The 12,144-nt window shown below is 57.1% G+C and overlaps 1 protein-coding gene across 1 annotated transcript in view; it reads right to left on the reverse strand.

Moving 5' to 3' along the window:
• Positions 1–485: 485 nt before the first annotated feature.
• The window catches only part of MLXIP (MLX interacting protein), a 61,207-nt gene continuing 49,548 nt past the window's right edge, over positions 486–12,144 (reverse strand). The window contains exons 9-17 of the mRNA XM_047088514.1: positions 11,126–11,777; positions 10,536–10,657; positions 10,262–10,415; positions 8,672–8,796; positions 8,135–8,236; positions 7,899–8,026; positions 7,533–7,656; positions 5,937–6,066; positions 486–5,287 (exon numbers count right to left, since the gene is read on the reverse strand). Of these exons, the coding sequence (XP_046944470.1) occupies positions 5,166–5,287; positions 5,937–6,066; positions 7,533–7,656; positions 7,899–8,026; positions 8,135–8,236; positions 8,672–8,796; positions 10,262–10,415; positions 10,536–10,657; positions 11,126–11,777 (1,659 nt within the window). The 3' untranslated portion in view covers positions 486–5,165. The remainder of the gene's footprint in view (positions 5,288–5,936; positions 6,067–7,532; positions 7,657–7,898; positions 8,027–8,134; positions 8,237–8,671; positions 8,797–10,261; positions 10,416–10,535; positions 10,658–11,125; positions 11,778–12,144) is intronic.

The raw sequence follows: 12,144 nt of genomic DNA on the forward strand, positions 1-12,144 counted from the left end.
AGGACCCGAGACAAAGTCGGACGCTTAACCGACTGAGCCACCCAGGCACCCCGACTATACTAAGTACAGTGCTCCACAGGTGACTGCACACCCTGACGTGATTTTATGTGAACCTCACAACCACCCTGTTCAACAGCATGGGCCAGGTGCCATCTGCCCAGGTTCCCGATGGGGACATGGGCACCTTGTACAAGCACCACTGAGCTCTGTCCACCTGGGAAAGGCCCGGAACACCGGCCCTGGAGAGTTCATGGGAAGAATTGGTCATTTTGGGCTTCTGTCACAGGCCCTCCCAGCAGCCTCTCTTCAGGAACCCCTGCCCACCTCGGGCCTCTCTTCTCGCCGCCAAGGCCTCCACTGTAGGCTGCACCCATCCCTCAAGGTTAGAATGAGTGAGCCCGTCTTGGCATCACTTTGTTCCCATCTCCCTGAATCATCTCTTCCACAGCCCAACAGAGTACCATTTAAGACCACATGTCACAGGCTTTTCAAAAAAATACAGCTTTTTATTGTCTCGGATGCAAATATAGTTTTAAAACTGCATTGTAGTGTTGAATACAGCTGGTGGAAACGTGCTTCTCAACAGCGGAGCATGAGGGGTGGTGTTCTGGATGGCACAGGCCTGAGGGAGCCTCTGATTAACAAGGCTCTTCTCCGGTTTTGTTTTTCAGACCACGAGAGGAAACCTCCTCCTAATGGAGCCCTGACACAATCACCAGAGCTCACAACAGAAAAAACGAGCCAGGTACACAATAAACTGAAACCTGGAAGAGAACACGGTGGCTCAGCCGTGGTGTTACAAAGTGAGTAGATGAATCCGGTTTCCTGTTGAGGGCTGTCCGAGAAGGTTCGGGTACAGAGAGAGCAGGGCGTTGTAGGGGACGGGCTGTGTTCAAGCTCCCTTGGGAGAGACACAGCCTGGAGTCATGTCTCCTGAGCCAGAGCCCTTCAGACCCTTCAACTGTAGGACGTAAACTCTATGGAAAAATGTGTCAGTGTCTCCTAACCTTCCAGAACCTCAAGCCTTGCGAGTAGCACACCTCTGTTCAGAAACCCAGAAAAGAATTCTTCAAATGAGCGATGCCCAGGGTTGACTATGGCACCAAAAGTCTGACTGGGAGAGGGAGGTGAATTTTGCTACATACTTGGGAAGGAATTTCACAAAAATAAAATTCCATTAAGTAAATGCACGCAGGCAGGCTTGTGCAAGCACATGCACACGCACATGCGCGCGCGCACACACACACACACACACACACACACAGAGTCAAAGCCAACATTCAACATGAAAAGTTCCCTTTTCTTTTCTCAAAGGCTGATTTTCGCAAAAACCCTGACAAGGAAACAGAACCCCCGTGTGACGAGCCAGGAAAGCCAAGTCCTCGGAAGGAAAAGAAAATGGAGCAGCTGTGGATGTGCACGGTAGGTCCTAAGGCCTCTCCTTGATCCCACAGCCTCTCCGATCAGATGGGTTCAAGGCCAAGGAGACTACTACTGAACGGTACAAACGTGTTGAGCGTCCAAGCTCTTCCACCCTCTAGCCCTACCCTCCTCTCCCTTTGTCCGTGTTCAGACGTGGTGAGGATTCTCTTGAACGTACGAGGCACAGACCACGGCCCACGGCTGCCATGGTGCCCACATCAGGGCACCCAGCTCCCTTGACGAGACCACGACTGCAGGAACACTTGGCACAGCTAAATCCTGGCGAGCGGCGGGCGGGTGTCACCACTGGCAAAGTGCGTAATGGGAAGCAGGGTATCTCTAGGGAAAGGTACCTTCCCACCAGACAGAAATGAGCGCGAGGGCCAGCTTGCACCCGGCGTGCGGGGCCGTGAGCAGCGGGGTAGAGACCGTTGAGGACAGCCTGGCCCCATGCAGATGCATGCTTCAGCTACACTGTGACAGCCTGTGAGCCTGGAAACCACAAACCCACTTCTCGTTCTTCTAGTTCTCGGGTCACTCACCACTGCACCCCCTCACCTGGGGTGAGACAAAGGGGGCCGGCACCACCGTGGGGTGCGACGCTCCCTCACAGTCTAGGTTTATCGTTCTATTGGCCAGAGCAGAAAAACCTTCAGGCCCAACCTCTAGCAAGGGGAAGGGGTCAGGTCACAAAGACAGGAAGCCGAGGAAGCCGGGTGCCCAAGGACACATGGGCGACCTCTCCTTGCAGAGGCTCCAGGAACAGGGCGGCGTTGGGGGTTCCTTCCTCCTGACAAGAGCCCGTGATGCCTGTTAGCATCTCATCAACGCTAACGTCTGATGCTGGGACCACTGCTCCAGTGTGAGAAAAACGGCTGGACGGCGGCCAGGGTGCACGGGCTGAAGCATCCTGGGTGGGTGAAGGGTGACTGCTGGTGCAGAACCACCTGAGGCCAGAGACGGAGGGACAGCCCGCCAAGTCTCAGAAAGCCCCACGGCGGCACCTGCCCTGTCCCTGCATGTCCCATTCATTGTGACAGAGCACGCAGCAATGTGAAGGGAACTGATGGCCCAGAAAGATTTCACAGAAATGCTTTTCAGATTTATGTGCCGGATGGGCTTTTTTCCCCCCCTTTTCAGATTGTTTTTCTAATTCTCCAAAGTGTCAGCATTTTAATGTTTCTTTTCTGGGAGTAGAGGCAGGAGCAGGGGTGAAAATGAGCGTAAACAAAGCACAGCCCCATGGTCAGCATCCACTGGAGGCTGCTGGAAGAGTGGTCTCGCTGTCCCTGCACGCTGGCTGGGCCCCTCTGGCCATGTTCATTGAGCAAGATTCCAAAACAAGAAATGATTCTGGGACAAGAAACAATCGTGCCTGTGAGAAGAGATACAGCTTTGTGGCCCTACAGCCGTGGTAATTGTGAGCACCAAGAGAAATGGATTTAAGTAATTATCTCGAAACAAAAACATGCATCTAGTTAACAGTCTGCTAGGACACACACACACACACACACACACACACACACGCACACATGCACAAACGCACACACACACACCTCAAAGTCTCACGTGACCAACAGCCTTAAATATTCAACAAAACAGAAACATGAACATCAATTCAGCAAAAGGGAGAGGAGGAGAGGTAGGCCAAAGAAGCAGGAGGCCAATTTTATATCCCACGGAGTTAAAGAAGAAAAAAAAAAAAAAAAAAAGACTCCCAGCACAGGGTGCGTGGAAGGCTGCTAATTCAGGAGAGGTCTTGGTGGGCCAAGCACTGTGGCCATCCACACGGTTTACAAAGGCACAGGAACTGTGGAAGGGACTGAGCTCATGACCCTCCACGAGCCCTCAAAGCTGGGGACATCGTGTGGTTTTCCTTTTGACCGTAATGAGTTCTTACCGTGGTGGTCTTCTCCCTTTTGAAGGGAGACTTCACGTTTGTCCTGGGGTGAAGGGTGAGTTCTCTTACCACCTCCCAGTGGATATTAAGGATTAGCCCAGCCTTGTGTGCTCACCCCTGAGGGAAGTGATCTGGAAGGCCTGTAAACACGTTTTTCCGCGGGAGGCTGAGGGATGCCGCCAGGCTGCTCTTCTGTGAGGCTGAAGCACAGACGAGGGAACAGGCGGCTGGTCGGTGACCCGCGGCGGCGACGGCGGCAGGGAGAGGACGCCCCCTCTGTTCTCCATCAGCTAAGGCTGAGGCAGGGCTGGCTGCCCCCGAGCGCCTTCGGCGGGCCTCCAGGAAGCAGTGGGAGCCTCCAAATGGACCCACCTTTCAGGAGGCAGCCCTCGGAGCCCCCGCAAAGCTCGCCCCAGGATTTCCGGCCTGCCCAGCACCGCCCAGGCTCCATCTCTGGCCGGGAGGACAGAGGTTGAATGGGAAGTTCACTGACCCTCCGAACTTCACAGCAGAACGTTAGAAGCACATTCTTTCAGCAAGAAGGTACCCTGGGCTGGGCTTCCTGAGTGTTGGAGTGAGCGCCCGCCCTTCCGTCTGCGGCTCCTCCGACAGGTACGGCAAGAGGACGGGCCTGGACGACCCAGCTGCAGTTCCCATGTTTGGAAGCAGGCCATGGCCCCCGATATCCCTCCACCTTGATCAAATATGAGTGTAGCTCTTCACTGCCTGATCTGGAGGTGCCCAGAGACAGCTCGAAGGCTGGCTGCCTCAGAGTTCTGCCTGTCAACACTCAATTTCTTCCTCCAAACACGAGACAGGACAGACTTTGGGTGTGGTGACATCTTTGGTCCGAGAACTGTTACGGTTTGGGGCTCCTGGCTGAACAATCCGGCCAAGATGACCGGACCGATGACGGCACCGTGGAGTCTGGCCTTTCAGACGCTCCACCCTGGGGGCTGTACGCATCCATGGAACACTGCTGGCTCACCCGAGGCTATGGCTTGGAAGCAAGCGGAGAACGAGGGCCATGCAGTGAGGCGATGCCCGAGGAGGACCCACCCGAGTCCCTGCCACGGTTTCAAGTCAGCGACGTGTGGCCATCACAACACCAGGCAGAACGAAGTCACTCCCAGACCACAGTGCCGCCTGAGGGGGTTTCTAAGCCAGGGCGGCAGCTTTGCATTGCTCGTGCTTTCCTTCTTGTCCCGCGTGCATTCACACCCACCACTTGTGCACACGGGTTCTGAGGTTCCCTGGTGGCTCGTGCGGTGGGAGGCGGCCTACCGTGTGCAAGCCTGAGCAGCCGTCCAAACCTACTTACAAGGTCAGAGTCTGAGGGAGGGAGAGAGACGCCTTCCACCTGCCCCGTGGGCATGTCAGAGTGGCACAGGAGTCACTCGGAGCCGTCCGAGTACCCAGGTGTGACAGGAGCGAGTATCTCTAAGTCTGAGGACAGAACCGGAAAGGAACCCTTATGCCTCTTATAGCTCACAGGAGCAGGCCCTGCCCCTTCTGTCCCATCTACTCCCTGCACCGGCACCATGGGCCTGGCAGGCCGCCAGCAGGACAGGACTTTGTCTGGGTTGCCCGAGGGCAGGGGAGGTCACGACTGAGGTCGCTGAGTGAGAGTTCACAGCAAGGGGTTCCCAAAGATGGGCTATTGCTGTTGGCAGGACCCGAACCTGCTTCAGACCTGAGCACAGTGTTCTGAGCGGCCCGGTGGGCCAGTGGAGTTGGAGGGGGGCCCTGAGCTCCGCATCAGGAGTGGCATGGGGTGCAGCATCCTCTCCGCAGGCAGGGAAGAGCCTCGAGGCATCTTGCGCGGCCACGTGCCTGCTAGGCGCTAAGACTCCCCCGATCTCTTGCCAATTCTGGTGACAGCCTCTGCCGCCTGCTCCGGCAGCTGGGACGGGTCTGTCAGAATGGAGGTGGTGGTGCTCAGGTGCCGGAGGGTGTTCAGCACCGCTGGAAGAAAGGGGAAGGTTAGCCCAGGGACACAGGCACACACGGCAGCTCTGAGCCCGACGGACGGCACGCAAGGTGTTACACATACGACCCGTGTGGTAATTCTCACGCCCGCCAAAGCAGAGGCGCTGAGCTCACTGAGGGACGAATGCCAGCAAAGCCTCTCTGCCCCTAGGGTGACTCTCCGAATCATGCCTCCTATCCTGCAGACGGGCAGAGAATCCCAAGCCGTTCCCGTATGTCCACCTGTTTTCACGTCACCCCTCTATAACCTCAACGTGTGGGCGTCGCCTCGTTAGTTACAAGAATTAAATCGGAAAACATCTGAAAGCACCCGAGACGGTCTGGTGAACGGCAGGTGCTCGGTAAACGCAAGCTGGACCTGAGCACGGTGACACCCAGGGATGGTAGGAAGCCAAGCAGAGGCGCCAGGGGCTCTGCCCCCGCCCTGCGGTTGGCACATTCCGGTTCGGGGCCTCCTACACAGCATCATCCCGCGCTCCCGGCCCTGCTGGAGCGGCTGCTCGCGGTGGAGCCCGGCCTGGCTACAGCGCTGTCTGCAGCGAAGGCCCTCCTCTCTCCGAGACTGTCGTGCAGGGGCTGGCAAGCCCCCGTGGCGCCTCGGCCCCCATGCAGCCCCTCTACTCACTTGGCCTGAGGACGGGCAGGGAGCAGTGCTGGTCCAGCCAGGACAGTGCCGTCCGGTGCAGTTCTTCCAGGCTGCTGGTGGACACCATCCCCTTGAAGGACTCAAACAGCGGCTTGATGATGATACTGAACTGCATTGCACGTGGGTTAAAGAAAACGTAAGCGAGGAGGAGGACCAGCAAACATGTAACCAAGAGTGGGGAGAATGAAGCCCAGCTACAGGCTTGCCCAGGATCAATTCCCCCGGGGCGGGCAAGTGACTGTACAGACAGTGGATGAGAGGCAGACATCTAGGTTAAGACGCACCCTTACATTCCCCTAAAATGTTCCCATCTAACTGTAACTGAGCAACAGGTTAATGACCACTGAGCAGGCCAGAGGCAGGGACTGAGAGGTTTGCTCGGTGTGGCACGGGGTCCTGGCACAACGACAGGAAAACCAACGGTCTTTATGTATATCGGCAAGAATAGGAGAGGCACGCCGCAGACCAAATGGTGGAAGCTGCCTGTCTAGAGATAGATGAGGCCTGTGTCTGGTGATAAACACACATGCTGGCTCTTAGTCACATTCCACGTAGGTCTCCCAAACCATCCTAGGCAATCAGCTTAGTGAAGGCAATGAGCTCCGTTTTCTCCTTGGTCTGAGCCATGAGTGCCTGCGGTCCAAGCCTCAGCCCAATGAGGAATGTGCCATTTTCCTAAAGAGGTTCTGGCCCATCCCAGCTGTCACCCAGCTCCATCAGTGATGAGGGCAGAGGGAGACTGGGCCAGCCAGGCAAAGCAGAGGAAACAGAGCCGGTGTCTGTCACCTCTCCTCTCTTCAAAACCAGCCGTCAGAGTGCAAATAAAGCAGATAAAATCCTCTGCTCCCAAACAACTGTCTTCTCAGTGTGTCAGTAACAAGGTGGAGGCACGTGGCCAACCTCCCACGTGTACAGACTGTCTGAGGCAGAGATGTGGCTGGAGGGGTACGGACAAGGCAGGAGCTGTCCCCCAGAGGGGCCCTGCTGACATCTGCAAGCTGAGTGTGGGCGCACCTTGGCCCCAGACAGACCCCAGCGCTCAGGTGCATGTGCCTCATGACAGCATCAGAGGCCACGTGGTCCAAACCCAGACAACAGCCTCGAGGGAGCTGGTTTCAAATCCTGACTGTGCCACTCGGTCGTTCATGAGCCCTGGTTTCTCATCCATCACAGGGGCAGTACTCACCCTCCCTAAGTAAGTTACCCCAAGGACTGAGACGGCTGCCAGGAGGTGTCAGATGAGACCCTAGCTCCTTCCTACAGGATTGTCTCTACAAGCGGCTTTAGCTCCTTGCAACCAAGTGTCTTTACTTCCCAGGCACCGAGAGAGCAAACTGGGCCTGTTCTGCCTCCCCAGGAAGCCGTGAGCCGGGACGGTCACCAACGACCGACTCCCTTCACGCCACAGCCCTGGCCAGGCCCCTCTCCCGAGGCGGAAGCCGGCACCGCCTGTTGGATGAGCCCAACGACAACCATTTATGTGGGTTTTCTTCTAAAATCGCTGGGGTGTCAGTGTCTGTTGTTTCAGCCTACCCACAGCTGGGGGGTGGGAGAAGCAAGAAAACCCAAAGATACAATCCAGAACTTCCAATTCTGTAGGGTCCGGCTTTTCACATACTCGTCAAACATGTCTCTCATGTGATCGAACTGGCGCCGGGTGACAGGGACTCCTGTGGCGGGGAGCAGCTGCTGGCAGGAGCTGCAACGGGCAGAATCAGAGGCAGCTCAGAGCGGCTGGTGGTGAAGCTGGACCCGGGGCACCGAACAGGCAGGGCCGGCCCGCTGTCGGCCACGGCAGGCCCGAGGGGGGGCCTCGGAAGGAGGAGGATGACAAAAACCCAGAGTGCTGCAACAGAGAGGCGGCTACGGGTGACGGGGCCTCTGTGACACGCACACAGGAGCGCAAGGCGCCAGCCCCGGGCCCCGCGTTCCCAGTCTCACATGATGGTGGTGTTGAGCTCCTCGATTTCCTCCCGCAGCCGCCGGGCTTCCTCCTGCATCTGGCTCCGCTCCTGCTGCAGCTTGGTGATGTACTCCACGGTCTTTTGCAGCGTGATGGCGTGGCTGGTCTGTGGGAGGGGCGGCGGGGTCAAAGCCGCAGCGGCCACGGCGACCCTGCCTGTCCACCCGGCACCGAGGCCAATGAAGCGGCTCCCCACCCACCCAATGCCACTCACCAGCTTGGAATTATTAGAGATCAAACTGTTAAGGGTGTCAAAGCCCATCTTGATGTTGAAGCGCCTTTTCTGCTCAGCTGAAATATGCTTCATCTGCCGGTTCTGTTGGGGAATCAAAGGGTCACTGTGATGCGGTGCTCTGTAAGGCCACCTCCCCTCCCTGCAGAATGGAGCACCTCGGCAGGGGCCACGACTGCTGCTGGTCGGCACCTCCCAGTCACCCTCAGACCCCTCCTCCACGGACCCAGTTCCCAGCTGCGGCCTCCCGGCATATTACAGGGCTCGATGCTGATTCCGGGGCTCAGACCTCACTGGTAGGTGGGGGAATGGGAAGAGGGGACCTGATCTCGAGGTTGAAGTAGCAAACGTCCAGGGTCCTGATGCTACACCCCAGCCTGGTGAGCACCAGCCAAGTGCGTGGTCCTCCTTTCCTCTGTGTCCCTAGTAAGGGACGCAGCTGCCCCAGTGGCCCCTTGATATTCTCCTTTCCTCCCCAACCCTCCAAGGAAATCAAGACCCGAGAGAGACCTGTGATACCTTTAAAGCAGCCACATTTTTGGGGTCTGCAGATTTCCCTGAGCAGTTGTTCTGGGGAGACTGGGGACTGGGGCTCTGCTCTGAAGCACATGGAGAGGCCTGCCCTGAGTTTGGGCAATCTCGACCTGAGAAGAACAGAGACTCCTCTTAGAACATGGCCGGCTACAGCAGCTGGAACGGTCCTCACCCATGAAAGGAACCCCTGCAAATCCCAAACCCTGGAAACCCATCCAGAACCTCCCACGGCAACCACAGAGCAAAAACGGGAGAAATGCTTGCCAACACCTCAAGGAGGGTTCTGTTAGGTGTGGACAAGGCCTAAAGAAGGCCGGCTGGACATGGAGTGGGAACACGGTCTGAGCTTGAGCAGCCACAGGTTTTGGGGGACACGGAGAGTTTTGAGGGGAGGTGTGACTGCTAACCCAACCTCCTAAAAAGCCACGTGGAGGCAACCTGGGGTTTCCGTAGCGTCTGTAAGGCTCTGGTTCTTACCCTGTGTGTCAAGTACCCAGGTACCTGTTTATTATTGTTCTCTCAACGCTACATATACGTTCTCTTATACTTTCTTCAATCCTGCCTACTCCCACGCAAGCCATGTCCTGGTCACTGGCATCTCTCAGGAGTCCCTCTGAGCCCCTGGGGCTGCCCCACTCAGCGCACTCTTTTCCGTGGCACCGATCTCCCTGTGGTGCTTTCTCAGGCAGAACTCCCCCCGCGGCTCTGGCGCCCAGGGTTCTGTGCCTCAGAGGACAAGAGGCCACTACCTGAGCCCTAACTTACATCACTGTAGGGGCCTGACTCATAGTCTTTGTCTTTGTCTTTCCGGACTGGAGGCCCTTGTTCCTCCAATCCTCCTTGGACAAGTCCCTGTACTGTCTGATCTCTGTAAGCAAAGATCCCTCCTCCTCGTGTCTTCCTGTTCAGAAAAGACAACCGTTTACACAGAGCTCCAGGAGCAGCCACGCCCTGCTTTTACTTAAGACAAGAAGGCACCTTTGGTCTCCCTCTCTGATGTGGCATCTGAAAGGAAGGAGCCTGGGTTCTGGGTCTACCCCCACCATGAGGGGCAGAGCCTCGGGCAAATCGTTTACCCCTGGCTTCTCAGCTCTTCACGGGGCAAAATCAGTTCTACCCCGACCATCTGGCCAATGGAAGGCCCACGCTGTGGAAATGGGTTCAGCAGATGGGAGGTTCTTGAAAACTAAGGGACGACTACGTTGATGTGTAGACAAGGCTGGGTGGTTTCCGTTTTCTGGAAACTGCGGACAAGGACTCTTCGGTCCCTTTTCTGGATCAGAACAGGCAGCTCAGAGCCAGGCCTTTCTAAAGGAGTTCAGGGACGGTGGTCCCCCGAGTGCATCAGTTGCCAACACTGCACACGCTTGCCGCCTTTCTGCTGCTGTGGATGATCTGGCACAATGCCGAGCACTTCCTAGCCTGGGCCGCTATCGGGCTTGTAAAATGTCACTGCACATCCTGTGAGTCCAGCCCGAAACCTAGGGAAGCCCACAGGTGGTCTCCCTGACCCAGGAGTGGGAGCTCTCAGTTGGCCCACGAAGTCCCAACTGCTCCGCTGGAGCACACACTCACTGGAACCCGTGGCAGAGGCCTGCTCGCCCTTCACCAGGGACTCTTGCACTGTGCCTGGAGAGAAGAGCCGAGAGACAGGGGCTGGCTGGCTGCTCGTGGGATGGCCAAGGTCTGTCACCAGGATGCCACTGTGGAACTCCGTGACTCCAGGAGCCTGAGTGACACAGGAGAGAGAGGTCACCCCCAACTACAGTCGTGCTGGGTGAGGACCACCCAAGAACAGGGCCACACTGCGGTTATAAGGATGCTGAGGGTCCGTCCAGGGCCCTCTCACCCGGGCAATGGAGGCAGGCGTGAGGACCACATTGGACTGGGACACAGTAGAAGCCAACATCCCTTCTCTCTTCAGAGGGCCTGATGTCATAATCACTGCTTGAGGTTGTCCTGAAAAGGCAGCTGCCAGAACAAGAAGGTGAGGGCGGTGTCCCTGAGCCACGGGCGGCCTGGCTGGGCCCAGGCCCAGGCCCACTGCACGGTGCTCCCCAGGAGAAGCATAGCCCCTGTTGCTGCTCAGACATTGCTTTCCTCACCACAGGAAAGACAAGACCACAAGGGTACCTGACCTTTGTTTTGTAACTTCTCCTTGAAGGGGACAGATTATAGACCTATAGACCTAGGACGGATTAGAGATCACCCGGACCATGCTTTTTCAAACTGGGTTGAGACTAACTTTAAAAGAACAACAGAGGGTATACATAAGAGACTAGATCACACACATGCAGATCAGAACACTCCTTTCACGCCACTGTGTGTGTGTGTGTGTGCGCGCGCGCGCGTGTGTGTGACAAGTTTGCAAGCCTCGGGGACAGGGAAATATTCCTCAGGAAGGGGAGACCAGACTCTGGCTTCCCTCCACTGACTTACCTGAGGCGATGCAAGCATTCTTCAATACCAAGGACACGGGCTCAGGTTTGGGAGCAGGCACTATTTTGGGGGGCTGCTTGGGCCTCCCCCCAGTCAAGGAGACCGGTTTGGGTTGCACAAAAGTTAAACAGGGTTGAGAAGGCCCAGCGGTTGGAGGCCGGGTGACTGGAGGCAGTGCCAGGCCACAGGGTGACACCGAGGGGGTGGGATGGTGGGTGGTGATGACCAGGCCCTGGCTCTGGCTGAAGGTGGTGGCAGATGCATCATGGGTGAGGGTGGCGGAGGCCGTGTGCGTGATGACGGAGGGCGACTTGCTGGCTCCAGCAAACTTCGGCTGTAGGAAGGCGGGTGGAGCCAGGGGGCTCAAGGCAGTGGCCGGGGGTGGGGCTAACGGCAGAGCAGGGGAAGCAGGCGCCGGGGCAGGGCTGGGAGACAGCAAGGGCATGGTGAACACCGGGAGGAAAGGCTGGGGGACACTCAGAGGCTGTGCAGAGGGACCGAAGTCTGTAGGCTGGATAAAGGGGTCTCCAGGTCGGGGAGCTCGATCGCAGCCTGGCCTATCCGTAGGGTCTAGGGTGGTGGCTGCAGGAGGCGAAATGAGGCCATCAGGGAGGTTCACGGTGGGGAGAGCAGGGGCTGGCAGGATGCTCTCCTGAGAAAGGAAGGACAAGTGCTGGATCACACAACTTGCCATCACTTCCCGGTACAACACACCACAAAGTCCAACAACGTGTGGTGGGCGCCTGAGCAGAACCTCCGGACAGAGGGACAAGGCGATGGTTCCCGTCCCCACGGCTGCTAACTGGGGGGAACGGAGCTGTGTCTCCCCAGGCATCCGCAGGGGTCTTGTTTCCATTAGGGACTAAATGATAACACAGAGCTCAGACAAAGCGACTGTCTGCACACAGTTGGCTCTAGGCCTGGGAGTATCTTGTTTCTGAAGTCCAGCAGGGGTCCCCCCAAAGTCCCTGCCATCTTCTGTTACAGAGCAGAGGCAGCCTGGATCACAGCTGCTCATG

This window comes from Lynx rufus, unplaced genomic scaffold, assembly GCF_022079265.1.
Source record: "Lynx rufus isolate CCGP_SWC_20201006 ecotype Redwood Valley unplaced genomic scaffold, mLynRuf1.p SCAF_24, whole genome shotgun sequence".
Classification (NCBI taxonomy): domain Eukaryota; kingdom Metazoa; phylum Chordata; class Mammalia; order Carnivora; family Felidae; genus Lynx; species Lynx rufus.